We start from the raw sequence: 27,531 nt of genomic DNA on the forward strand, positions 1-27,531 counted from the left end.
AAGTTGAACGCTGGAGGCTTTTTGACTGAGTTAATCTGACAGCTGTTTTTCCTTTGGCTTGCAAAGTGTGATGGTGGTGTGGATCTGAGCTGGTGGTTCGTGTTTGAGATCCCAGGTTTTATTTTATACTAGGTTTATGTGGCAGCACTGCATGGCCATCAGTGGGGCCTGCATGGTGCTGAATTGGACCTGTGGTGATGCTGCCCTCTTTGGAGAAGATGTGAACTCTGGTTGGACACAGGTCTTAGCTGACCTCATGATTCATTTAAATTCCCTTTCTGGCCTCTGTGGGTTGCGTGGTTCCAGAGACTGAGAAGAGAGGAAAAAGAGGAAATGAATGTTTAAGGTGTGAGTGGGAGAAAGGGCCTGGAGACAGTGACTGTGGAGGTAGGAGTTGAGTTCTAAGAAGCGAGGGATGACTCACAGAGGCAGGTTTGCGGGATCTCAGCGCTAGGTGGGGAGATTCGACAGTGAGAAGTTGTGTTGACCTTTGAGAGAGTAGTGTCATGGGACTATAAGGACAGGCATGAATTGAGGAATGAGTAGCAAACAGAACCATGGAAAACCAGGAGAGTCTTCTAGAAGGTTAGATAGGATGATTCTTTAAGAGCTGAGTTTTCGTTTTGCTTTATGTTTTTGTTTTAATTATTTATTAGAGAGAGAGAGAGCACAAGCAGGGGGAGCAGCAGGCAGAGGCAGAGGGAGAAGCAGACTCCCTGCTGAGCAGGGAGCTTGATGTCGGATTCGATTCCAGGACCCCTGGATCATGACCTGAGCCAAAGGCAGATGCTCAACTGACAGAGCCACCCAGGCATCCCATTAGTTTTTTCTGTTTTTTGTTTTTATTTATTTATTCATGAGAATACACAGAGAGAGAGAGAGAGAGAGAGAAAGAGAGGCAGAGACACAGGCAGAGGGAGAAGCACTTTCCATGCAGGGAGCCCGACGTGGGACTTGATTGCGGGTCTCTAGGATCACGCCCTGGGCTGAAGGCAGCGCTAAACCGCTGAGCCACCCAGACTGCCCTGTTTTTTGAATGAAGGAAGCTTGATCTTAATTGTGGGCAGAGGCGACACAGTAGTGGAGAAAGAAACCATTAAAATATGGGCAGCCTCGGTGGCACAGCACCGAGATCGAGTCCCAAGTTGGGCTCCTGCAGGGAGCCTGCTTCTCCCTCTGCCTGTGTCTCTGCCTCTCTCTCTCTCTCTCTCTCTGAATAAATTTAAAAAAAAAATCTTAAAAAAAAAACCATTAAAAGGAGTGGGGTGTTTATAAGGTTCACTACAGCAGGTGGAGGGGTGAGGTCGACGGTGGAAGTGATGGGGTGAGCCTTGTGCAGGAATAGGGACATTTTCCTCCCGGGGATGAAAAGACTGGGAGTGGGGAGAGATTCTTGGAAGAAAAGTTAAAGAGGTATCTTCTAAATCTCAGTAATTCTGCACCAGAGCTGCCTGTAGGTATTTATTGGTGCAGACAAGCCGGCCAAAAGGCAAGTGAAGATTCTAGTCTTCTTTAGTTCCCTCCTGGGAGGGCAAGAGAAGTACAGTTACGTCTGCTGTGTGCTGGGTGTTCTTCTGGGTGAACCTGGGTTCATGTGTATGCATCCTTACTTGTTTAATTCTCACACCAACCCTGTGAGGTGGATGTTCTTTCTTATCACTGTTTTGGACAAGGTAGCTGGAAGCGGGTTTCTTCCTTTTTTCTTTTCGGCTCGGATCTGGTCATGTTTCTGTCTGTCAACCGATCCACTGACCTGAAGGATAAACCTTTGCCCTCAGGTGCCACCTGGGTCAGACTTTTGCTTGTAATCAGAGTTACAGCTCTGTTTTCCTTGACCAGAACTTGCAGACTTCCCTCACTCTGCTAAAATTAGAGACTCTGCAGAGCCAGGGGGGCACATCCATTCTAGCCCCTCCCGTTATATAGGAGGCACCCAAAGCCCTGGGGATGCAGGGGGAGTTTTCTGGTGTCACAGCAGGTAAGAGGCAGAGAGGGACTCAAGTCCACATCTGCTTTCCTGGTCCTAGTCCCCCTGCACCAAGATACCTGCCCTCTGTGTCAAGTGGAGAGAGAGCCAGGAGACAGGGCCACGCGTCGGGTTACACCAGGGCTTCCAGCTGACCTTCACAGTCACTTCACCTCATCCTTCTGAATCCAAGTATAGGTGGGATGTGCCATCTTCTTGCCTTTCTTTCCTCCCAGGAGAGCTGGTGGGTGCCTAGTTCCTGGGAGTCGTGACAGCAGAGCTACCTGTGTTGGTACCTCCCTCGTTTTTCCCAGAGTCTAGTTTGGCCTTCTCCTCAGCTGTCCTGTATTTACTCGGACTGACTTCCCTGTTGTGGTAACCCTGAATGCGTATTTTAAGTTTTTAACATGTGTTTAGCTTTAATATTTAATGAAATGAGCTAATCTTTAATGGGTTTTCCCCATAACTGCTTCTGCCCCACCTGATCTATTCCAAACACGTTCCTAGGCTTCCCAGGTCATTTCTGCCTCTGGTTAATTTTGTGGTATCAAAATATTTAGTTGGGGCCTGTTCTGTGCTGTGAAGCCTTCCTTATTGGAGTATCATTCTGCTGAATCCCAGCATGTTAGAGTTGCTCCAGGCTGAGCCCCCTTACCATAGAGACAAAGAAGTTCAGACAGTTTGGGATTTTCTGAGCTGAGGCCACCAGCTAACTGGAGGCAGAGTCTGAACTCTGACCAGGACTTTTTCCCTATGCGCCTTGCTGCAGCTGCCTGCCCTCAGTGCTGGCTGACAGGCCAGCCCCTGCAGGCTGAGGAACAGCTCTGTTGCATTGGGAACAAGGAAGGAGTCATTTTCCTTCCCAACTTGCTGTTGAGACAACATTCACCGACTGGTTAGCTGACCAGATTTGAATGTCATCCTGTTCCCTCTGGGGAATCCACAGATAAGTAAGCAGAGGACCCCAGGTGTCTCAGGAGCTCTGAATGAGGAGGACAGAACAGCAACATTTGGCACAGCCCTACCCTGGGTATTGTCATCATAGTCTGGGATTTGTGCTGCTTCCTGGAGTTTGAAGCTGCTGTTCCCAGTCTGCCCCCACCCCCTTGCGGGCACACCACCTCCTCTTTATCTGCCCGTGTGGTGGGCCAGGTAGCCCCAGCTCAGGTTGGATGGTTCATTTGGTTTGCCTTGCTTGGAGTGCTACCAACTCTAAATATTAAATAACCATGTCAGAAAAAGTAATACAAAATGCTGATATTTTTTTCCATGGCATTTATGCCTATAAGAATGATGGAAGTTGGGACCATTGGGTGGTTCAATTGGTTAAGCAGCTGACTCTTGGTTTTGGCTCAGGTCATAATCTCAGGGTCCTGGGATGGAGCCTGGAGTCAGGGAGTCTGCTTGAAGATTCTCTCTTTCCCTTGCACCCCCCCAACCCTAGAGCTCTCTCTCTTAAATAAATTAAAAACAAAACAAAACACCCAGAATGAGCAGAAATCCTAGTTTGTTTTCTGAATGAGCCCAGCAATTTCTCAGTGCTTTTTGCCTGATATATATGGTCCTCACGGTGACTTGTAGGGTAGGCTTATGATGCTATAAAGTAAGTGAAGAGGGGCTCAGAGAAGCCAGTGGCTTTTTGTAAAATTGCAGCCTTACTTGGGAGCAGAGCAGGCCTTCGCCCTCAGTTGTAAGTCAGCGTGCTTTCTCTTCATAGGAGCACATCATTTACCCAATTGCTAAACCTCATCCTGCTTCCTGGGCTCTTTATTTTTTCCACCTCTTAAGGGTTATTTTTTATTTTTTAAAAGATTTTATTTATTTATTTGGCAGAGAGAGAATGAGTACACACACATGCTAGGGAGAGGGAGAAGTGGACTCCCCACTGAGCAGGGAGCCTGATGCAGGGCTCAATCCTGGGGACCTGAGCTGATGGCAGACAGTTAACCGACTGAGCCACCCAGGTGCCTCTCAAGGTTTAAACTTTTTTTTTTCCTTAAATAATTTTACAGGTTGATGTTCTTAAGGCAACAGCCCTCCCTCTGTTGAAGCAGTTTGGAATTGACGGTGAATCATTTGAGCTAAAGGTAAGAATGTACACATTGTTAGCTGTAAACGTGTGAAAAATATTCTCTTATTAACTCATTGGAAGAGCTATAGGATGCAGTGTGTCTGTGTGTGTCACATTTGAAGTCACCATTGAGAAGACCCTCAGGAGTCCTGAACCAAACATTACAGACTTTGAGCTGTAAAGGGACTCGAGCAGTGACAGCAGTAGCACCGATTATGTTGTACTTACTTTGTGTATGATAGGCAACGTTGTAAGTGTTCATGTGTATTAACTCCTTTATTCCTCATGGCACTTCTACTGGTAAGCTGTGCAACCAGTCTTCTGGCCACACTCCCTCTCTGAGCAAGATCATCTAGGTGTAATTTGTGTCTTGGGCCTCCGAACTAGATACTTCTGAGAATTTTTAGTGTTTTCAAAACCTGGAAGTAATTTAAGCATCCATTTGTTTGCTGTCAAAAGGAATTATTATCAATATGATACCAGTAACTATTATCAATTATTGTATCAATAAGTTAACTGGATATCTTAAGCCGTTTAGCATCTCTACTTAAGTTAACGTTTTAAACAAGGGAAATGACTTCATTTTTATTTAATTTAGATTCATTAATTGCATTGGGAGGAGAAATGGATTCCTGATGGTTCAGAAATGGGATGGGCTAATGAGCCACACCAGTCGCTCGTAAGAATGAGGGCACAGGCCCTGGTGGTGAAGCCTGCCTGACTGGGCCTGGGACATGCTGGCCCTGTGTCGGCTCCTCTTTTTGCCTCACCTTTCGGTGTCACAGAAGTGCTTGCTAGCTGTGCTCTAAGGAAGAACTCTTGGTGTAAACCAACCAGGTTAGGTGTCAGGGTCACCTGCTCTGCCAAATTCTCACCTCTTCTTTCTCAACACCTGCGCAGGTGGTGCGACGAGGAATGCCTCCTGGAGGAGGAGGGGAGGTATTCTTCTCGTGTCCTGTGAGGAAGGTCCTGAAGCCCATTCAGCTCACAGATCCAGGAAAAATCAAGCGAATCAGAGGGACTGCGTATCCTTTGGACTTGATGTAGATTTCTTATCTTTCATTTGCCTCACGAAGATAAGAATGACTTCTAACAATTTACTTCTTCCCAGAGTTATTTACTTTCTAGACAATAGTCTTGGAGAAGTCTTAACAGTGAAATTGTAATTGTTGGCTGAGATACGGTATTTTATTGTCTGTGTTACTGTGACTAGACAGATCCATTCCTTGTGTTTTGTTTTGTTTTGAGTTCATGCCAAAGCAGATAACTCCATGGTATGTGCTGTTCCCCTGAGCGCTTTGGTTTAGGGGCCACCAACGTACTATAGTCCCTCCCCCAGCAAAGCTTGTCATCTGATGAGGGTAACATGTGCAAATATGTTATTCTGATAGAATGTGTAAAATGGTGTGGATGGATGCACGATGGGTTCGGGGAGCAGAGATAGAGGATGGCACATTTTGCCTGGAAGATGTAGGAGAGCATGAATAATATTTACTTATTAAGTGGTTACTCTGCATGCACTCTGATAATATAACTATATACTTACTTTTAGTTTCTTTTTAAAAAAACACTTTATTGATGTTACGATTTACATAAAAAGGCTATAGTTAATGTGTACAACTTGATGAGTTTTTTTTTTTACAGTATATTTTTTTTCTTTAAGATTTTATTTATTTATTCATGAGAGACACACAGAGAGAGAAACAGACACAGGCAGAGGGAGAAGCAAGCTCCATGCAGGGAGCCCGATGTGAGACTCTATCCCAAGACTCCAGGATCACGTCTTGGGCTGAAGGCAGACGCTTAACTGCTGACCCACCCAGGTGTCCCAACTTGATGAGTTTGTAGATGAGTATATACCTGTGAAACCAGCAGCGTGAAGAGCATATACAAGCAGTGTTGTCAGTGCCACGAACATATATGTTAACTCTAAAAGTTACTTTCTGCTCTTTTTAAAAAAATTTTTCACACTTTTATTTTTTTGTGATATAACACTTGGCATAGACCTACTCTCTTAGTAATTTTTTTTAAAGATTTATTTATTTATTTATTCATGATAGACACAGAGAGAGAGAGGCAGAGACACAGGCAGAGGGAGAAGCAGGTTCCGTGCCGGGAGCCCGATGTGGGACTCGCTCCCAGGACTCTAGGATTGTGCCCTGGGCCAAAGGCAGGCGCTAAACCTCTGAGCCACCCAGGGATCCCCTCTCTTAGTAAATTTAAAAAGATTTACTGGGGCTCCTAGGTGGCTCAGTTGGTTGAGCATCCAACTCTTGATTTCAGGTCAGGTCATGATCTCTGGGTCGTGGGATCGAGCCCCGTGTTGGGCTCTGAGCTTGACACTCAGCTTGGAGTCTGCCTGGGATTCCCTCTCTCCCTTTGCCCTCCTCTACACTTGCTTGCATTATAAATAAATGAATGAATGTTTTAATAAAACAACAAGAATTTATTTTTTAAACTCCAGTATAATTATCTTAGCAATTTTTTTTTAAATACTTCTTTTCCTTTTTTAATTTTTTTTATTTTTATTATTTATTTATGATAGGCACACAGTGAGAGAGAGAGAGAGGCAGAGACACAGGCAGAGGGAGAAGCAGGCTCCATGCACCGGGAGCCCGACGTGGGATTCAATCCCGGGTCTCCAGGATCGCGCCCTGGGCCAAAGGCAGGCGCTAAACCACTGCACCACGCAGGGATCCCAAATTTTTAAGTATATAATGCAGGCATTACGGTACCCGGTACATCTGTAGGACTTAATCATCTTGCATAACTGAAACTTTATGCCCTTTGACTGACATCTCCCGTTGCCCCTCCCTCCATCCCCTGGCAACCACCAGTCTACTCTGCTTCTGTGACTATGACTATTTTAGATTCCTTCTATAAATGGAATTACGTAGTATTTGTTCTTCGTGTCTGTCTTATTTCACTTAGCACACTGTTTTCCTTGTTCACCCATGTCACAAATGACAGCATTTACTTTTTTTTTAAGGCTGAATAATATTCCATTGTATGGAAATAGTACATTTTCTTTTTTTTTTTTTTTTACATTTTCTTTATTCATCTTTCATTGGACATTTAGCTTGCTTCCATGTCTTGGCTATAGTGAATAAAGTTGAAATGAATGTGGAAGTGTGTTCAGTTTCTGTGCATATGTACCCAGAAGTGAGACTGCGGGATCAAATGGTGGTTCTGTTTTTAATTTCTTGAGGAACCTCCATACTGTTTTCCGTAGTGGCTGCACCAGTTTACATTCCCCTCAACAGTGTGTAAGGATTCCCATTTCTCCACACTGTCAGCAATACTTGTTATCTCTCTCTCTCTCTTTTTTTTTTAATATTTTATTTATGTATTCATGAGCCAGGCAGAGACACAGGCAGAGGGAGAAGCAGGCTCCATGCAGGGAGCTCAACGTGGGACTCGATCCCAGGTCTCCAGGATCACGCCCTGGGCTGAAGGCAGCGCTAAACCACTGAGCCACCGGGTTGCCCTATCTTTTGTTTTTTGATAATAGCTACCCTAACAGGTCTGAGGTGATAGCTCATTGTGGTTTTGATTTGCATTTCTCTAATGATGAGTGATGTTGAGCACTTGTCCACATGAATGTTTGAACACATCTGGGTCTCAGGTCTTTTGCCCATTTTTTAATTGGGCTGTTTTATTTTTAAGATTTTATTTCTACGTAATCTCTACACTGAGTGGGCCTCGAACTCACAACCCTGAGATCAGGAGTTGTATGTTCTACCCACTGAACCAGCCAGGCGCCCCTGGGTTATTTTATTTTTACTTTTTTCTGTTGAGTTGTATGAGTTTCTTATATATTTTGGATGTTAATCAGAGGTATGAATTAACATTTTCTCTCGTTCTGTGGGTTGCCTTTTCACTTTGTTGTTTCTTTTGCCCTTATTTTGGTATTCCATCCAAGAAAGCATTGCCAGTGCTAAAAGCTTTTCCTCTGTGTTTTCTTCTAGGAGTTTCATGGTGTTAGGTCTTAAGTTTATCTTTAATCCATTTTGAGTTGATTTTTCTTTGTGGTGTTAATCTGTTGAACAGATATGTGTAGGTTTATTTCTGGACTCTATTCTGTTGCATTGCTCTGCATGTTTTTATGCCGGTACCCTGCTATTTTGACTCTTGTAGCTTAGTAATATATTTTGAAGTCAGGAACTCTTGATGCCTCCAGATTTGTTCTTCTTGCTCAGAATTGCTTTGGGTATCTAGAGTCCTTTGTGGTTCCACATAGATTTTAGGATTGTTTTTCTGTATCTTTTATTTTCTGTGTCTATTATTTTATAAAAAATATCATTGGGATTTTGATAGGGATGGCATTGAGTCTGTAGGTAACTTTGGATAGTATGGACATTTCAAGAATATTAATTCTCTCAGTCCATGAACATCATCTGTCTTTCTACTTATTTGTATTTTTTAAAATGTGTTTTGGGGATCCCTGGGTGGCTCAGCAGTTTAGCACCTGCCTTTGGCCTGGGGCGTAGTCCTGGACACCTGGGATCGAGTCTCACATCAGGCTCCCTGCGTGGGGCCTGCTTCTCCCTCTGCCTGTGTCTCTGTCTCTCTCTCTCTCTCTCTCTCTGTCTCTCATGAATGAATAAATAAAATCTTAAAGAAATAGGGGATCCCAAGATGGCTTGGTGTTTGGCGCCTGCCTTTAGCCCAGGACACAGTCCTGGAGTCCCGGGATCGAGTCCCGCATTGGGCTCCCAGCATGGAGCCTGCTTCTCCCTCTGCCTGTGTCTCTGCCTCTCTCTCTCTCTCTCTATGTCTATCATGAATAAATAAATAAAATCTTTTTTAAAAAATTAAAACATAAAATGTCTTTCATAGGTGTTTTATACTTTTTATTTTTTTTTATTTTTTTATTTTTTTTTTTTTATTTTTTTATTTTTTTTATACTTTTTAGTATACAAGTCTTTCACCTTCTTGGTTAAATTTATTCCTAAGTATTTAGGTTTTTTTGGATGCCATCGTAGATAGGATTATTTCCTTGATTTTATTTTTATTCAGATAATTTATTGTTAGTGTACAGAAAGGCAAGTTGCAACTTTTAAAACTTCATTTATTCCAGTAGGTTTTTTGGTGGGGAGATAACATCTTTGGTGTTTCTGCATATATGATCATGTCATCTGCAGACAGACAATTTTACTTCTTCCTTTCTACTTTGGACTCCTTTCATTTCTTGCTTCATTGCTGTGGCTAGGATTTACAGTTGCATGTTGAATAGGCATGGCATCTGTGCTTTCTTCTAAATTATAAAGAAAAGCTTTGAGTTTTCCACCACTGAGGATGATCTTAGCTGTGGGCTTTTCATGTATGGTCCTTATTGTGTTGAGGTAAGTATTTCTTCCATACTTAATTTGTTGAGCATTTTTAGTTATGGAAGAGTGTTGTTGACTTTTGTCAGATGCTTTTTCTGCATGTGTTGAGACCGTCGTGATTTTTGCCCTTCATTCTGTTACTGTGGTATAACACATTAATTGATTTGCATTGTAGAATCATCCTTGTGTCCCAGAAATAAATCCTACTTGGTCATGTTGTATGATCCTTTCAATGTATTGTTGAATTTAATTTTTTTTTTAAGATTTTATTTATTTATTCATGAGAGACACAGAGAGAGAGGGAGAGAGGCAGAGACACAAGCAAGGGAGAAGCAGGCTCCATGCAGGAAACCTGATGCGGGACTTGATCCAGGGTCTCCAGGATCACAGCCTGGGCCAAAGGTGGCGCTAAACAACTGAGCCACCAACGCTGCCCTCATTGAATTTAATTTGCTAAAATTTGTTGATAACTTTTGTATCCGTGTTTATCAGGGATATTGGCCCATAGTTTTTTTTTTCTTGTAGTGTCTTTAAGGTCTGGCTTTGGTATCAGGGTGATGCTGACTCATAAAATGAATTTGGAAGTGTTCCCTCTTCGATATTTTTGGAAGTTTAAGGATCGGTATTGATTATTCTTTAAATGTTAGAATTCACCAGTGAATTCATTTGGTGAAGCCATCTGGTCTTCAGCTTTTCTTTTTGCAAGGTTTTTAGTTACTGATTCAGTCTCCTTGTTATTGTTCTGTTCAAGCTCTAGTTTTGATGCAGACTTGGTAAAATTTATCCATCTCTTCTAGGTTGTCCAGTTTGTTGGCATATATAATTTTTCATAATAGTACCTTATTTATGACTTTAAAAAAATTCTGTGGCATCAGTTGTGATGTTTCCTCTTTCATTTCTGATTTTTTAGTCTTTTTTTTTTCTTAGTCTAGCTGAGGGTTTATCAATATGTTTATCTTTTTAAAAGACTCCTACTTTCATTGATTTTTTTTTCTATTGGTTTTCACTTTTCTGTTTCATTTATATCTACTCTGTTATTTCTTTCCTTCTGCTAACTTTGGATTTAGTTCTTTTTCTAATTCCTTGAGGTGTAAAGTTATTCTGTTTATTTGAGATCTTTCTTCTTTTGTAGAAAGAATGTAGGTGTGTATCACTATAAAATTCCTTCTTAGTACTCCTTTTGCTTTGTCCCATAGATCTTGGTATATTGTGTTTTCATTTTCATTTGTCTCTAGATATTTTCTAATTTCCCTTTTGATTTCTTCTTTGACCCCATGTTTGTTCAAGAATGCACTCATTTTCATCTGTTTGTGAATTTTTGCATTTTCTTCCTGTTATTGACATCTAGTTTGATTCCATTGTGGTTGCAGAAGGTACCTGAGGTGATTTCAGCCTTCTTAAACTTGTTAAGACATGTTTTGTGACCTACCATGTGATTCTGGAGAGTGCTCTGTGTGCATGTAAGAAGAATGCGTATCCTGCTACTGGTGAAATGTTCTGTCGATGTTCACTGGGTGAAATGTTCTGTCGATGTCTCTTAGTTCCATTTGGTTTATAATGTTATTCAAGTCTCCTGTTGCCTTATTGATTTTCTTCCTGGATATTCTATCCATTATTGAAAGTGGGGTAAGAAGTCTAATATTATTGTTGTATTGCTGTTTCTCTATTCAGATGTTCTGATGTTTGCTTTATATATTTAGGTGATCTGGTATTGAGTGCATCTATGTTTATAGTTACATCTTTCTGTTGAATTGACCCTTTATCATTGTATTCACTTCTTTGTCTCCTGTGACTTTAAAGTCTTTTTGGACTTAATCTATTTTGTGTAATAGAAGTATAGTCACCCCTACTCTCTTTTGGTTCCCATTTGCATGGAACATCTTCACTTTCAGCTTATATGTCTCCTTATTTCTAAAGTGAGTCTTTCACAGACAGCATATGGTTGGATCTTGTTTTACCCATTCAGCTACTTTTCATTATGGAATTTAATCCATTTACATTTTATATTCTTTGTTTTTAAGCCTCCAAGTGACTCTAAGTTTACTTGAGTTCTGTTTTGCAGATGGGGAAACTGAGGCTTCACAGGCTTAAAGAGTTTGAGTCTACATCACACTGTTGATAATGACGTAGCTGGGATTTGAGTGCTGATTGCAGCCCAGGCTTTTAACCTCTATGTTCTCTTAGAGGAAGGGAGAGTATTTGGATTGAACCTTGAGCAATAGAGGCCTGTGAAGTGGAGCAAGAAAGGGGTGCTTCAGGCACAAGGATGGGCCTGTGTAGAGACAGTGGTGCACAGAAGTTTTGGGGGTGGCAGGCTTTGCAGTGTGGACTGAATGCAGGTCTGTCAGTGGTGTTTGGTAGTAGAAGATGGAATGTGAAAGATAGGGCAGGAGCCAGTGAAGATTGAAGGCCATGCTGACAAGTTGGCTTTTATTCCAAAGTCAGTAATTTTCTAGAGAAATTCCACATTAAGATGATAACTTCCAGGTGCTGTGGCTCAGTCTGTTGAACGTCTGCTCTGTCAAGAATCTTTTTTTTTTTTTTCTTAATTTTAAAGATTTTATTTATTTATTCATGAGACAGAGAGAGAGAGAGGCAAAGACACAGGCAGAGGGAGAAGTAGGCCCCATGCCCGATGTGGGACTCCATCCCAGGACTCCAGGATCACTCCCTGGGCTGAAGGCAGGCACCGCTGAGCCACCCAGGGATCCCCTTTGTCAAGAATCTTGAGAATCTTTTTTTTTTTTTTTTTTTAATTTTATTTATTTATTTACGATAGTCACACAGAGAAAGAGAGAGAGGCAGAGACACAGGCAGAGGGAGAAGCAGGCTCCATGCACCGGGAGCCCGATGTGGGATTCGATCCCGGGTCTCCAGGATCGCGCCCTGGGCCAAAGGCAGGCGCCAAACCGCTGCGCCACACAGGGATCCCGAATCTTGAGAATCTTGTACAATTCTAGGTGCCGACAAGATCTGAGTGAGGGCGGGTGTTGGAGGTGGGGGGCTGGATGGGGTTGGGTGATGGCTTTCCCTGTGAGACTTTGACAAAAGAGGTAGATGTGCACTTCTCAGGGGTGACATAGGTGCTTAAAGTCCAGTTTTGTGTGTCTCAGGAGGCTTGGAGGTGGTCCTACTTGGGGGAAGAGAAGTTTGGAGAGAGCTTGATTAGCTTGAACAGTAAGCAATGAGGGGACCTGGTGGTCCGCACAGTGCAGGTGGAGAAGGCCGTTGTTGAGATAAAAGGCTGCTGCCCTAAGTTCTCTATAGAAATCCTCCAGATAAGAGGAAGGTATAGCAGAGCTTCGCTGGACGGTGGCTTCTTCTCTGCTCAGCTATCCTGGGGTGTGTCTCAGGGCCATGCTTGGTAAAAATGAGGAGAGAGTGGACCCCGAGGTGGGGAGGGAGTTTCTGTCCTGTGAGCCCCCAGATTGATGCATATAGTTAAACTGACTTTCTGAGGTGATGTTCTCCATGGAGAAATGGAGATGCCATGCAAGTAGGTAGGTTTTTATTTTAATTATTTTTAACTAAATATTCCTTTTCTACTTGACCCATGTCAGTAGCTTATAGCTCAACCCCATTCTTGTTAACAGGCACACCCTATTTTACTGTATACACCCAGAATGAAGTCCTGTTGGCGATCATTGAGTTGCTTTCCATTTTTCTCTGTTGCTGAAAATGCTGCAGTTGATAACCTTGCACACGAAATCTTACGTGCCACACTCTGGGCTGTTTCACTTTGTTTTTTCTCATTTGAGATTTGTTTCTTTAACACTCTGTTGTGGCGGTAAACTCTGCTTGGAATCCATTCTCTGTAGTCTGGAAATGTGATTTCCAGAGTGTACTCTGTTTGTTTTGACACAGTCTTGTAACTATGTGGGTTCCAGAGAGACTGTCCCACTGGGGTCCCAGAGTACTTGGAGTACTGGGTGTGCAAACGCCTCATGAGTCAGCCTTTGATGAGGGCGCTGAGAAATGAGGAAGCCTTGGGGATTGTACAGAGGAGAACACGAAAGCGTAAAGAGCCCGAGCGCTGGGCTATAACCCTGTTCGTTCCTGGCTTCTCCCTCTGGTGGTCTTCATGCCTTCCCTGGATAGAACTGGTGCCAGGAAGACTCTTGCTTGGTTCTGAAGCTCAGACAACTGAATCTCCCTGACACATCAGGCCTGTAGTGCCTTTCTCCCAACTCCCCAAGAAAGTAGATGTAAGTGCCCTTGCTTAGATTCTTGTCTGCAAACCAGACATTCCAGCCACTGGTCTCCAGAGCTGCCCCTTTCACAAACATCTCAGTGGAATGTGGGTTTGAATTAAGATCACCTTCTTGGCCAGTTTTGGAGCCTGGGAAAAGAGAGCCGCCTTGGAAAAAAAGCTTTAGTTGGTTTTGTGGGTTTTTTTACTTGCAAATCTGGTTACCTGTTGGTCTGAGTTTGGAGGTTGTAGTCCCCATAGGAGGGCTTGGGCTGGGAGAACTGGCCCTGCTCTTGTGGGTGGTTGTGGCTTGAATTACCCCCCAGAGCACATCTTCTCCCTCGCTGACCGCCTGTCCAGGGTCTGGGAAGGAGCCGCAGTGACTGGACAGTGTGGTTACCTTTGATTTAATGCCACCCACTCATTCTCTCCCTGCCTGAGGAGGGGTGGTGGGGAGAAGGGAACACTCTGTTTTCAGTTTGTGGCACTCTGCCAGAAGCTCATGACTTGGTACATGAGAGTCACATGAAAAAGCTGGGTGGAGGCAGAAGATGGGAGGGAGTTGGAATTTGTAGGACAACTGATTTCCTTTCCCTTAGATATAATTTCTTAATATGGTATTAATATCAGGACCTCTGGGTGGCTCAGTGGTGGAGCGTCTGCCTTTGGTTCAGGGCATGATCCCGGGGTCCTGGGATCAAGGCCACATCAGACTCCCTGCAGGGGATCTGCTTCTCCCTCTGCCTGTGTCTCTGCCTCTCTTCTCTGTGTCTTTCATGAATAAATAAATAAAATCTTTTAAAAAATGATATTCATATTTGGGCTCCAGGAGATTCACAATCCCCTGAAATTGTCGGCAAAATTACATGTGCCTGTTTCTTGAGGGAGTGTCCATAGCTTTTATCAGATTCCCAGGGATCTCTGATTCCTGAAAAGATGGGAATCTCTACTCTGGGATTTGAATCTTGGACTAGCAGTAAGAAAAGCAGTAGCTGGCGTTTACTGGGCTCCTACATCACACCAGGTACCACTAAGTACTTTACGTGCATTATTTCATTTGAGCCTCCAAACCTTGGGAGGAGAATATTGTGATTTATCCTTCTCTTACTGATGAGAAGATGGACACAGCCCAGGCCCAGAATGATGCAGTTTGCTGGAGCTAGGACTTGAATACAGGTGGTCTGATTCTAGAACTCTTAGCCATTCCTTTGTAGGGCCTCCACACCAAGCTGAGTGGTTTCACAGTGACTCTGGCATAAAGCCACCTTGTCCCTCTCCACTGCCAGGATTCTGGAATAGGACTCCACTGGCCCTGAGTTGGTAGAGTTACCCACCTGGTTTCCACATCTCAAGGTTGGAAGGAGGAGGGTTGTCTTTGTTAAGTTGCATCTGTTTAATTTTGTATCTCACTTCTGTGACCAGCTTATGCTCACTGGAAGTCCCGGAACTGGCCCACAGGGTCACTGTGAGCATAAGATCAGTTGCTAATGTACCTGAAAGAACTTCGGGAGCCATGAATATTGTGGGATTATATGTCAGAATAGTGATATTCATGCTCTCCTCGGGAGAGTGGGCAGCATTAGGCTCAGAAGGGCAGCACCCACCCGGTCCAAAGGGTATGAGACCCGGGACTGTTTGTCTAAGCTGCCGGTGGTCAAAAGTACATTCTGGACAGAGAGGTGGTGATGTAAGTGGGCCTTGTGTGTGTATTGAAAAATCCTCTTTGCTCTTTCCTCATTTCAGGTTTGTCCTTTGAGTCAAGTCAAATATTTATTGAGTATTTCTGAGTACAAAAATAGGGTATGAGAGTCCTCAGAGAGCTCTGCTCTGTACAAAAGCAGAGTCCTTCTTCTTATGGAACATGTGGTCTTGTTGATGAGCAAGGACAGCATGTGTGTAAATGAAGGAAGACATACGGCAAGGCCAGGTGGAGACCACAGGCTGGTGCTGGCTGGAGGGCCTCTGGGAGAATGAGGGAAGGAGGAAGGAAGGCAGTTCAGATGCATCTGGACAGTTTGGGTGAGTAGAGGGGGTGATGGTGCCAGGGTGGGGACAGGCACCAAGCAGATTGCCCGTGAGGCCTGGGAGGCCTGGGCTAGCTAACTGTGGGTTCTTGCTCGTATGAGGAAGATGGATCTTTCAGTGGAGGGTGCAGGATGTATCATGGAGGGGAGATAGATGCCAGCCAGGTTCTTTGCAGTCTGAGCATTTCATTTCTGCAGCTCAAATGAACATCGAATGTGTCATTGACAGTAATTTTTGAACAGTTGGGCCAGAATGGGCAGACCACGCATCTTGTTTTCCCCACTGGATTGCCATGGTGTGTGTGTGTGTGTGTGTCAGAGTAGTGAGAAGATCACATGTTGTTACTTTTCTGTTTCTTTAGCCCCTGGCCCCACGTATGTAGCCACCTATATGTAGCCACCTCTCGACCAAACATCGCACATTGAAAGTACTCCATACTTATTTTTTGATTTGTGACATTGAGGGGAGCCAGTCTCTGTGATAAAGTCTAATTTTAGGTAATTGTTTCTACTTCTTTAAAAATCAGCCTTTTCAGGAGCGCCTGGGTGGCTCAGTTAAACATCTGACTCTGGACTTCAGCTCAAGTCATGGTCTGAGGGCTGTGAGATTGAGCCCCATGTTGGGCTCCATGTTGGTTGTGGAGCCTGCTTGAGATTTTCTTTCTGGCCCTCCCAACCCCGTGCGCTCTCTTCAAAAAAAAAAAAAAAAAAAAAAAAATTAGGAAAATAAAACTCCAGGCTTTTCGCTTGAGTTTATGTATCTTCCTCCTCTTCTTTCTAGGGGTGCCCTGGTGTAAAGTGCTCATTACCAATATTTTGATTATAAGGTAATAGCTGTGAGAAGCTTGTAGCATCCACAAATGGAGTAACTGACACTTAAATAATTGAAAATAAGCTCTGTGAGTTGCAACAAACCTGTTTAGGTCTTTATAAACAGCTACCATATGCTCTTTCACTAATCTTTTTCTGCTTTTACTGTCAACACATGGGGGGTGGGGTAGATTGAGATTGGCCCATGTGAGCCCCAGTGTGGTATCTCTTCTGGCCTTAGGTTTGCAAAAGAAAGACTCATTAGTTACAGCAGTGGGGATGGTCAGAAAACACTTATCTTCAAAGGGAGTCTGGCTCATCCCAGACAGGCAGGCTGTTTCTTTTTTTCTTTTTTTTTTTTTAAGTTTTTATTTTATTTTATTTTATTTATGATAGTCACACAGAGAGAGAGAGAGAGAGAAAGGCAGAGACACAGGCAGAGGGAGAAGCAGGCTCCATGCACCGGGAACCCGACATGGGACTTGATCCCGGGTCTCCAGGATCACGCCCTGGGCCAAAGGCAGGCGCCAAACCACTGCGCCACCCAGGGATCCCAGGCAGGCTGTTTCTTATTCCAAAATTGGGTTGAGCCATTTCTAGGAGGGGAGGGCATCAGGTAGGAAGTCTAGAGCAGGCTTGAGAACTCATTTTATACTCTCCAACTCTACTTCTGGGTGTTTTTCATTGTGATTGTTTTATAATAAATTATGATACAATAATAATAAATGAAAATAATCTAAAAATCAAGTTACGGTATTACAAAGGTAAGCAATTAAATACAGCTGGAAAATAGAATGGCGTTAGAAGTCCCATTTTATTATATAGTTCCACAAAGAGCCGCTGGCTTCGTAACAGACCTTCCTCTGTCTGGAGTTAATGGCACCCTTAACCGTGGATCACAGGTACTCCGTGCGTGTGTCACCGCAGATGGCAAACCGGATTGTGGATTCTGCAAGGAGCATCCTCAACAAGTTTATACCCGATATCTATATTTACACAGACCACATGAAAGGAATCAACTCTGGGAAGTAAGTGTCTGTACATTTTTAGAGCTTATTTCTGCAGCTAACCAAACCTTTTCACACTCCTGTCCTGATTGAAGTGAAAGCTGCCAGCTCTGTGTTGACAGGAAGAGTGATTCCAGAATCAATGTCCTCTTGACTTTCTGCTGTTGTCACCAGCCAGCACCTTTAGAGCACCTGTCATGTGAAAAGCACTGCAGTGGCCAATGCTGGAGATGAGGGGTCCAAACCCTAGCTGGGAGGAGTTAAAACCCAGCTGTTAATAAACAGTGCCTCTGGCTTTAAATCCCATCTCTTCCCACGAAAAATTAAAGCAAACAAGTTCTATTCTGAGTAAATAACAGTTCAGGGGAAAATATCCCTTGTTGGTCTGTGTCAGTCAGCCTCTCTCTCCATCAAGGGGAACAACACCCGTAGAGCCAAAGAAAGTTGTTATTGCAGACTCAACTTGGGTTTAGCTAGAGCCTTTGTGGAAAACCTCATTTTAGAAAGTAAAAAGTTAACGATGATATGTGTAATGAAAATACTTGTTCTAGGCTTTGCTTGTATATTTAGCAACCAGTAAGTTAGGGAAGCAATTAAAAACTAATTTTTTTTATTATGGAAATGTTAAATATACAGAAGAGTTGAAAGGCTAGCCCAGTGAACACTTGGGTGTTAGTCCTACCTGTAGTTAACAGTGAATATTTTGCCAGTTTTGCTTTAGTTGTGTGCGGGTTTTCTCTGTTTTTGTTTTGCTGCATCATTTCAGTGTGAACGACAGTGTCATTATGCTTGGAGTCTGAAGCTTGTAGATTGTGTCTCCTAAAAACAAGAAACATCAGAGATCAGCTGTCGTGGGTTCAGAAATCAGTTTTTTTTTTTCACTAAGTAGTAGCACAGCCCATCCTTTCTCAGAGCCCTTTCCTCTGAGCTTTCCTTTGACTACAGCCAAAGAAGGGGGAGAGCACAGGAGGGCTGAGCCTGTTAGGGCATTTCTGACCTCTCGAGGCCCATAGGAAAGATGAAGGTGATTCCAGCAACCTGGGGGCAGCTCATGATTGAGAGCAACAGGGTTGGGGGTGTCAGAAGGTACACTTGGGAAAGAATTTGTGTGCAAACCTGTCCCTTTCTAGGTGTTCAGAATGGTCAGTGATGGTCGCAAACCTTTGGTGTGCTGCTAAGGTATTACCAGCACTTTCCTCACTCATTTGGTAGGAGTAATAATGCTGGCCAGCATCATTAGGTTGCTGTAAAGATTAAAAGATCACATATGTAAGGCATGAATGCAGTGGCTGGCACACAGTAGGTACTGCAGAGATGCTGATGCTGCTAAGGCCACTCTAGGCCACTCTTCCCTTTTTCTCCTCTTGGCCATTCTCTGGGGAGAAGAGATTGCAGAGCAATGGGGAGCATAGGTAGCAGCAGGAGCTGAGTGGCTTGCTCTCCATAGTGTCTCCTCTGTCTGGCCTCTGGCTCTATAAAGGTGACCAGGAAAGAAGTGGAGCAGGTCTGAAGGCCACGCTGCCCCCAACTGTGGTGCAGCTTTTTTATAAAGCCATTGACTCAGCTGACGCTGGTGCGTGGTCCAGTCCCATCCCTGCAAAGGGTAAGTAGGAAGGTCACGTGTGGATCAAGACATGGGCGTGATGGAGGTTTGTAGCTCATCAACTCGAAGCCCCACTGAAAAAACGTTACATGTGAAAGCAATGCATGATGTTAGGTTTGTGTTTTCTAAATCTCAAGTTACAGGTGACAAGCATTCTTCCTTCACTGTTAAGGAAATTATGGAGTCATAGTGGGTATTTTCTTCTGATTCTGTGGGGTATCCACATAATGAGGTTTATTGAACTCTGAGACTGAAAGTGTATGATATGTGGCCATGACCTAGAACCTTGGGGACCAGCAGTTCTGAGTGGTCTGTGTCAGCTCTTTTTTTTTTTTTTTTTTTTAATTTATTATTTATGATAGTCACACACACAGAGAGAGAGGCAGAGACACAGGCAGAGGGAGAAGCAGGCTCCATGCACCGGGAGCCTGACGTGGGACTCGATCCCGGGTCTCCAGGATCGCGCCCTTGGCCAAAGGCAGGCGCCAAACCGCTGCGCCACCCAGGGATCCCCCTGTGTCAGCTCTTTGACCAGTATGCACATTTGCCCATTGTCGCATTTTGATTCACAGTCAGGACTTTTAAACAAATCTAATCCTTTACCAATTGGGAAGTTTTGGAAGCTGTCACTTGTGTACTGTACTAAGGCAGATCTTCAGTGAGGTCACCTGGTGACCAGCTGCATTTTCAGAACTTGAAACAGGCCTGATAACACACACCCTAGATCGGAGCAGGAAAATTGGAGGAATGCACTAGGGCTTCCTGTGTTCTCTGTTCTGTTTTTTTGTTTTAGAAAAAACAAAGTGGGACAATCTTTATTAAATACAAAGTTTATTGTAATAACTACACACACCTCAAAAACTTCACGTGGATGGAAAAATTTCGGAAGTTCTCGGGAACTCTAGGTGAGCGGGTTAAAGCAGTGATGGTAGCTTATCTTCTAGTTCGGTCTCCCTGTTTTCTACTTTTCTCGTTCGCGTGCCACAACCTGGACTGCTGAGCTGGATGCTCTCCTTCCTCCTGGTCCAGGGACTCAAAGGCTACTTGAGATTGTCCCATGGTGTGATGGCTGGGTGGCATGGCGTGAGGTGGTAAAGCATGCACCCTCTGTTCAGAGCACCCCAGAACCTCTGTTCTCACTCACGCCCTCCCCTTGGCAGGTTTATTAACCCTTGGCTGCATAGACAGCTTTTTTTTTTTTTTTTTCTAAAGAAATTGAGGAGTGACCAAGGTAGCTCATATATACGTTTTGTAACATTATAGTTTTTCTGCAACAGGCACTTTGGCTAGTTTTGTGTTGGACATATAGAAAGTGCTTTAGGAACATGAGTGTTGAATTGTGTTAAAGGGGGCATATATATAGTGATTACATGCGGAGTATACTGCTGGGAAGTACATATTTTTTTAAAAGGCACTGGACAAAGTAGATGTCCACGGGATGCCAAACTTGGAAATTTTATGGTGAGGTAGTATATTTATTGTCTGTGGACTGATTTTGTTTTGTGCCAAACGGATTGTCACTAAGCTCTGTGAGAACAAGAACTCTTGTGTTTGCACATGGTGCTCCAGGTCCTGGCTGTGGAAGCTTTCCCCCAAATGTTTGCTGGATGCATGAGTGAATGAGTCCACTATGATTCTGGACAAGAAGGGTGCTAGCTTCTGGCTATTGGTGGTAGGAACACAACGGAAGAAACACAGTGCCAGCTCATTGGTTATATTAAATGAGATCTGAGCGAGAGATGTTCCTTCAAACGAAGGTCTGTAGGCCCTTTCTGGCTTGCTTGGGACTTTTCGTGACGGGAAACCGGCTTGGTATTTTGGAAGAAGAGCTGTCATCAGTGGTTTCCAGGCTACGCATACCTTCTGGATTGGTTGAGGGCTGAGTACCGTGGTGGAGAACTTTTGTGGGCTTTGGAGTCTGGAAGACCTGTGTTTGAAATGCATCACGGTCACTTTCTAGCTATGTGGACTTGGTGCTGGTTGCTTAATTTCTCATTTGGTTTTTGTTTTTGTTTGTTTTTAAAGATTTTATTTATGAGAGATACACAGAGAGAGGCACAGACATAGGCAGAGAGAGAAGCAAGCTTCTTACAGGGAACCCGATACGGGACTCGATCCCGCCGGGACTGGGATTCCGCCCTGAGCCAAAGGTAGATGCCCAGCTGCTGGGACACTCAGGTGTCCCTTAATTTCTCATTTGTAATATGGGGGTGGTAATATTTACTCAGAGTTGTGGTATCAAAGCCCCTAGCTCAGAAACTGGTGATAAGTAGGTGCTTAGTATCTGGTATTCCTTGTTAATGTTACTTTATATGTCAATTGATCATTATAGACTTTCACAGTAGGATCTTTCACAGGGTAGAGGTGTGCGGGAAAGGAAGGCAGGGCCAACAGGAAAAGCTGTGCCAACTTGTGCAATCTTCCAGTCCTGCCCTGTATGCTCTCACTAGGTCATTTGTATTTCCAGTATAAGCTAGTAGGAACTCTAGTAGGGCTTGGTGTGGCCAGATAGAATGCCATCAAAAAGATGTTTGTCTTCTCTTTTCCTTTTGTGGGTGAATGTGAGCCCCCCACCCCAACTCCCCATTAACCCTACTCATGTCTGTGCCTTTGACTTCCCAGGTCTCCAGGCTTTGGGTTGTCACTGGTTGCTGAGACCACCAATGGCACTTTCCTCAGTGCTGAACTGGCCTCCAACCCTCAGGGCCAGGGAGCAGCAGTGCTTCCGGAGGACCTCGGCAGGAACTGTGCCAAGCTGCTGCTCGAAGAAATCTATAGGGTATGTCCTCAGTCTCTGCAGGTGTGGGAGCGAAGCCATCAGGAAGCAGTTTCTGCTGTTTCTCATTTTCTCCCTTAGCAACTTTCTTCCCTTCCAAGGGCTTAAGCCAAGGAGTTAACTTGTTCCTACCCATTCAGCAGTTTAGCACTAACTAATTTAATGGATTAGGTAAGCTAGTCCATCAGTAGAGATCCAGCTCCACTGGTTTGGGATACAGGGCAGGTAAGTTTAATGGGGAGAGGAAGGAACTGGTGGTTTAAAAAAAAAAAAAAATTGAAGCATGTTTGGTGGTGATTGGCAGTTGAAGAGCACACATGCCCTGACCAATGCAGGCACTGTCTCTTAATTCCCTGCCTCCCTGCCGTAGGGCAGTGGGGGCTCACTGTTTTCAGATTTTTCAAGAGAAGCTGAAAGTCTGGATTTGTGTGTGACAAATCAGATAGAAAATAATATCCACAGGCTAGATTTTGTAGCGTGCCCTGGAGCACAGAACAATGTCTAGAGAAGGCAGTCCTATGTCTGAGCACGGTAGGTGCTTGGAAAGATCAGAACACGGCGAAAGACAGGACTTCACCAGTTGCCATTCTGCAACTGCAGCTCTGCTGTGGGACACAGCTCAGACCTGTCTGGACCAGCCTGTCCTCCTCGTTGCCCAGAGTCTTTTCTCTGTCAAGCCATATGAACAACATGCCCATGTGCGCACACACACTCACTGTTTCCTGAAGATGGTTGAGGTGAGGGCGCCTGGGTGGCTCAGATGGTTAAGCATCTGCCTTCGGCTCAGGTCATGATCCCAGGTCCTGGGATTGAGCCCCCACGTTGGGTGGGAGAGGAATCCCTGCTCAGCGGGGAGTCTGCCTTTCCCTCTCACTCTGCCCCTCCCCCTACTTATCCATACCCTCTCTTGCTCTGTCAAATAAATGAAATCTTAAAAAAATAAAAGATTTATTATTATTTTTTAAAGATAGTTGAGATGACCTAAAAGAAGCAAGGAAGAAATTGGAAGGGAAGGAAGAATGATGGCAGGAAAAAATAAGATGAAGCTGCCTGAAAATATTCTTTAAGATTTCATAGGCTTGATTAGAGGAGAGTCACAAATGTAGCTCCAGGATTTCTGTTACTCTGCACTATCTTTTGCCTTGGTTCCACGTCTGGAAGCTGCAACTTTCCCCTTGACATGCGGAATCCACTCAGGCTTTGAGGGATACTTCTCTGCTGTGTAGGCGAGGCCTCATGTTCTGGAACTGAGTACTGGTGAGAACTGTGCTCTGATAGTTTGCTACTGGATGGTGTACCATGTTTGTAAACTGTCCTTTCTCTAGCTCAAGAACCCTACATCTCTGCATTTGTGTATTTATTCTCGGTTACTAGACCTCTCTCTGGGTCTTTCTGGGAGTCTCCCAGGGAAGTTTTGCCCTGTTTAAAGCAATAGAAATCACAGGTGAGCCCAGCGAAATAAAACCAGGAAGGCGGGTACAGTGGTGATTTTTCTTTTTTCTTCACTTCTTCCTTTTATCACTGTCATTGATTAATCATTGTGGTAGGGTGACGGCTGGGTCACGGGTATTGATCCTTGTATAGGCCTCATCAAGGGAAACAGCTGACAGACACAATCTACTCTCCCAATCCAAGTCAGCATTCTGGGAAACATGTTATTGGTCACCAGGTGGAACAAGTAAGAATGAACTGTTGCAGAGTTCATTAAGATTTCCAGGTCCTAGATGGCTTTATTTAATGTCCATCTAATTAAAATGAAGACAGAGAAGGTATAACTGTTTTCAGGGGAGTGCTTTCATCTCCTGTGCTCACCATTCAGCTGGAAAGTAGTGGAGGAAGGAACCACCCTGTCACATGACATCCTCCTGGTGGAGGGCAGTCAGGATCTGGCCTCAGAGTTTTTGAGGCTAAGTCAGCCCAAAGTTTGGTGCTAAATTTAGTGACCTTTTTTCCTTTAATTTTGAAAGACAGGTAGTAACCGGAAGCTGGGGTAAACGATGAAGAGCTTGTTCTGCTTGTGACTTAGTACTGGAGGTTTGCCATCTAGGTGTGTGTTAGGGAAAATCGCATGTTTTATGGGCAGTCCTTAGCCCCTGTTGACGTGTGCAGAGGTCCCTTCCTTGGTCCTGTGGTGGCTGGCAGACCCTCTCCCTGACCATGGTGGATGCTTCTATCTATTCCCAGCGGACCTGGGTCCCTGGAAGCATCACGTTACAGAGCTGGCCAGTGGGAGCCACACGCACAGCTGGAGTGTGCATTTTATATCCACGTACATAGCAGATGTTATAGGCCTCTGGGTGAAAGCACAGCCAGCCCATCAGTCCATAAGAGAGAAAACATGCAGTCTGGATTAGGTTATTTCATTGTTTCTTTAAACTCCAGTTAGGTTCTATTTTATACCATTTTCTTGTGCCTGGACCATGTTTTTTGTCTTTGTTTTTAATCACCAAGAAAACATCCTTTGTATGTCTATGATCTTTAATTTTTAAAAGGATGAAAATGCTTTATGCATTCATGAATAATTTTTTGAAAGATTTTTATTTATTTATTAGAGAGTAAGCACATGTGCAAGCAGGGGAGTGGGGGAGGGAGAGGAAGAAGCAGACTCCTCCCTGAGCACGGATTCTCATATGGAACTTGATCTCATGACCCCAAGATCATGACCTGAGCCCAAATCAAGAGTTGGACACTTAACCAACTGAGCCACCCCAGCTTCCCTATGAATAACTTTTTTTTTTTTTTTTTTTAAGATTTTATTTATTTGACAGAGAGAGAGCACAAGCAGGGGGAGCGGCAGGGAGAGGGAGAAGCAGGCTCCTCGCTGAGCAGAGGGCCTGATATGGGGCTTGATCCCAGGACTCTGAGATCATGACCTGAGCCAAAGGCAGACACTTAACCGACTGAGCCACCCAGGTGCCCCATGAATAATTTTTTATAGGTGTGTGATGTGACTTGGTTTAAATGAGTAATAAAAATCCATCCCTTTGAGGGTGTGGCCTTTTTTTTTTTTTTAAACCAGTTTTAATCCTCTGGTCTGATCCTTGCTCCATGTATGTCTCTTCAGTTGCCTGGCCCCCTTGGTTCTGTAGCTGCCTCTGAACTGCCTTTCTCACCTGTTGCCCTCCTTCCTACCACCCACCTCTCCAGCATCTTCTTCAGTTCACGTCTCTCCCAGGGACACTGATCTCATTGTTTCACTCCTGTGTTCAGAGACCTCCAGCTTTTCACTTTCCCAGGATAAAGTCAAAACCCAGTTAGAAGAACCCTACCTCAGTCTGTATTTCTCTCTGCCCGGTAGCTGTCTCGTTCGTCTCCTCCATAGAAAGTGTGCAGCCACTTTTCTTTGGCCTTTTGGCTGTTCCTTGCTGGCCCTGGCTCCATCCTTCCAGCCCCGTCCTCCTGCTCTTCCTTCTGGGGCCACCTCAGATCCCTGTCCCCAAAGCCTCTCTTGGGTGCCAGCTCAGTGACCTCCCTCCTGCCCGCCTTGGCAGCCCCAGTGCCCCCAGCCCCCAGCTACTGTGTAGCGCTGACTCCCCTTGTATTGTCTCTGTTCCTGCTCCTGTCTCATCTCCGCAGTTAGATCGAAGCCACTTAGTACAGGGTCTGGACCTTGTCCCTTGGGGGTGGCTCCACTTTGCCCTCTGTGGTGTCCTGTGCACAGACTCTAGCATATTGATTGCACTAATATATTGGTCCAGCACATCTTAGAAATCAGGGAGAATGGTAGAAAAGCAGCACTGTGGTAAGAAGGAGAGATGGAGGAGAACAGTTGAATTTTAGATAGTTGGGGCAGCTTGGGTGGCTCAGCAGTTTAGCACTGCCTTCAGCCCAGGGCCTGATCCTGGAGACCGGGGATTGAGTCCCGCATTGGGCTTCCTGCATGGAGCCTGCTTCTCCCTCTGCCTGTGTCTCTACCTCTCTCTGTGTCTCTCATGAATAAATAAATAAAATCTTAAAAAAAATGAATTTTAGACAGTTGTGAAAGGGAGTAAGTTCTGTAAGGCAGAGTTTCGTTGGGCCTCCTGTTCTCCATGGGTCACGTTTTCCTTTTCAGATGGAAATATATAAGCTAACACTTCTTGTCTTAGACTTTGCTAAATGAGATAAATATTGTCCTGTAATATCTCTGGTAGTTTGGGAAGAGCAGTGGGTTTTTGTAAGGCCTAGCTGTAGCATAAAGTCCCTTATTTTCTGACTCCATGGTCACAGGGTGAAGTCTGACAGCAGAGAATGGATGTCTGTGCCTGAGAACTCACTTAGTCCCTACCCCACATGCACTCAGAAAAAGGACGGTGCGTACCCACAGATGCAACAGTGGGTGGCTCCCTGTTCCCTTCCCAGTCTGAGAGCTTTGCCTTGGCCAGGCATGTGCCATGCTTAGAAACTGAGTGTCTTACTGTGAGGCTTAAAAAATACATGGAGATCCAGGGTCACCCTGCTTTCACTGTGTACCATGTAAGTTTGAATTGTTTTAAATCAAGTTCTCACAGGTAGGATGATGAGAAATAAAGACACTTTTAAGGGCACAAATATCAACAGCCGTGACACACATACCTGCAGAAGCAAAATGGCAGAAATGGTGGAGAAATTCAAGAATGAAAGAAGAAAGGCAACCAAAGCAGTTGTGTTCTGATATAGAGGAAAAGGAAGGAAAGATGGGGGAAATAATCTATAAGCCGTGAGAAGTAGTTCTCCAGTGTTAAGGACACACAGAGAGACAGGAAGCTTCTGGAACATGGCCAACAGTTCCTGAGTATAACAGAACGTGTGTGTAGGTGAGACCCATGGAAGCTGATGGTCTGTCCACGTCATTAGCCATGGTGCTCCGTGACAAGTCACAGTGTGAGAGCCCTAGGTAATTAACCTTACGTTGCCTAGAACCGATGATGCGTTTTTGCTTGTATGTCCTGCTGCTGCTTTAATTACAAAGGCAAGGTTTCATCCTTCACCAGATGCAATTCAGTAAGCATGGGTGTCTGTTCATTCACATAGTCTCTGCAATTATAGTCATTTTTATTAACTCTTACTTTCACTCCCTAAAATTAGTTGGTATGAGGATTACTCTGAAAAGAGCTGCCTCCTGTTTTATTACTGCTTGAACTTTGTGGTCTGCTCTTCCGTGGTTCTGATTTTCTGGGTATCTGAGGTTGTTCCTTCCCTCTGGTCTGTTGGTTTTCCATTTTCTGGTTGGTACAATGATTAATCTTTAAAGCATTTGTGTTTACAGGGTGGATGTGTGGACTCAACCAACCAAAGCCTGGCTTTGTTGCTCATGACCCTTGGACAGCAGGATGTTTCCAAAGTCCTGCTGGGACCTCTCTCTCCCTACACGTGAGTTGTTTCCCTTCGGCCTTGCTATTGGTCCAGGTTAATCCTCCAGTTGCACAAAATGACCCCGTGGCTCACGCAGCTTGTCATTGTGAACACCTGCTGGTACCAATGGTTAAGGAGGCAGAGGTTGTCACCCTAAGCCTGCTGTTGAACAAGGATTTTGCTTTCCGTTCCTTCTTGTAGCTTCATCATACCTGTGTCATTCCCATGTCATCAGAACCACATGATAAATACTGGGCTTTTGTCCATGCCTTCGATTTTGTTTCCAGGCAAACTGCTGGTTCTGTTGCAGCTTGGATTTTGTTATTAGTTTTTTAAATCCCCCTTTTCCTTCACTGTGGTAAAGAGGACCGACCGTCTTTTTATCCAAGAAGGTAGGGTATGAGCTGGCCGGAAAGATGAAGGAAGAGGCAGAGTTTATAGT

The 27,531-nt window shown here is 44.4% G+C and overlaps 1 protein-coding gene across 4 annotated transcripts in view; it reads left to right on the forward strand.

Moving 5' to 3' along the window:
- The window catches only part of RCL1 (RNA terminal phosphate cyclase like 1), a 60,211-nt gene that overhangs the window by 22,529 nt on the left and 10,151 nt on the right, over positions 1–27,531 (forward strand). For 2 of the 4 annotated variants that reach the window (XM_072840338.1, XM_072840350.1), the window contains exons 4-8: positions 3,979–4,053; positions 4,938–5,062; positions 17,293–17,418; positions 21,623–21,779; positions 27,004–27,107. In XM_072840338.1, the coding sequence (XP_072696439.1) occupies positions 3,979–4,053; positions 4,938–5,062; positions 17,293–17,418; positions 21,623–21,779; positions 27,004–27,107 (587 nt within the window). Of the gene's footprint in view, positions 1–3,978; positions 4,054–4,937; positions 5,063–15,350; positions 15,576–17,292; positions 17,419–21,622; positions 21,780–27,003; positions 27,108–27,531 lie in introns of those variants that run through there. The other 2 variants (XM_072840345.1, XM_072840354.1) reach the window with 2 other exon arrangements.

This window comes from Canis lupus, chromosome 1 (assembly GCF_048164855.1).
Source record: "Canis lupus baileyi chromosome 1, mCanLup2.hap1, whole genome shotgun sequence".
In the NCBI taxonomy this organism is placed as follows: domain Eukaryota; kingdom Metazoa; phylum Chordata; class Mammalia; order Carnivora; family Canidae; genus Canis; species Canis lupus.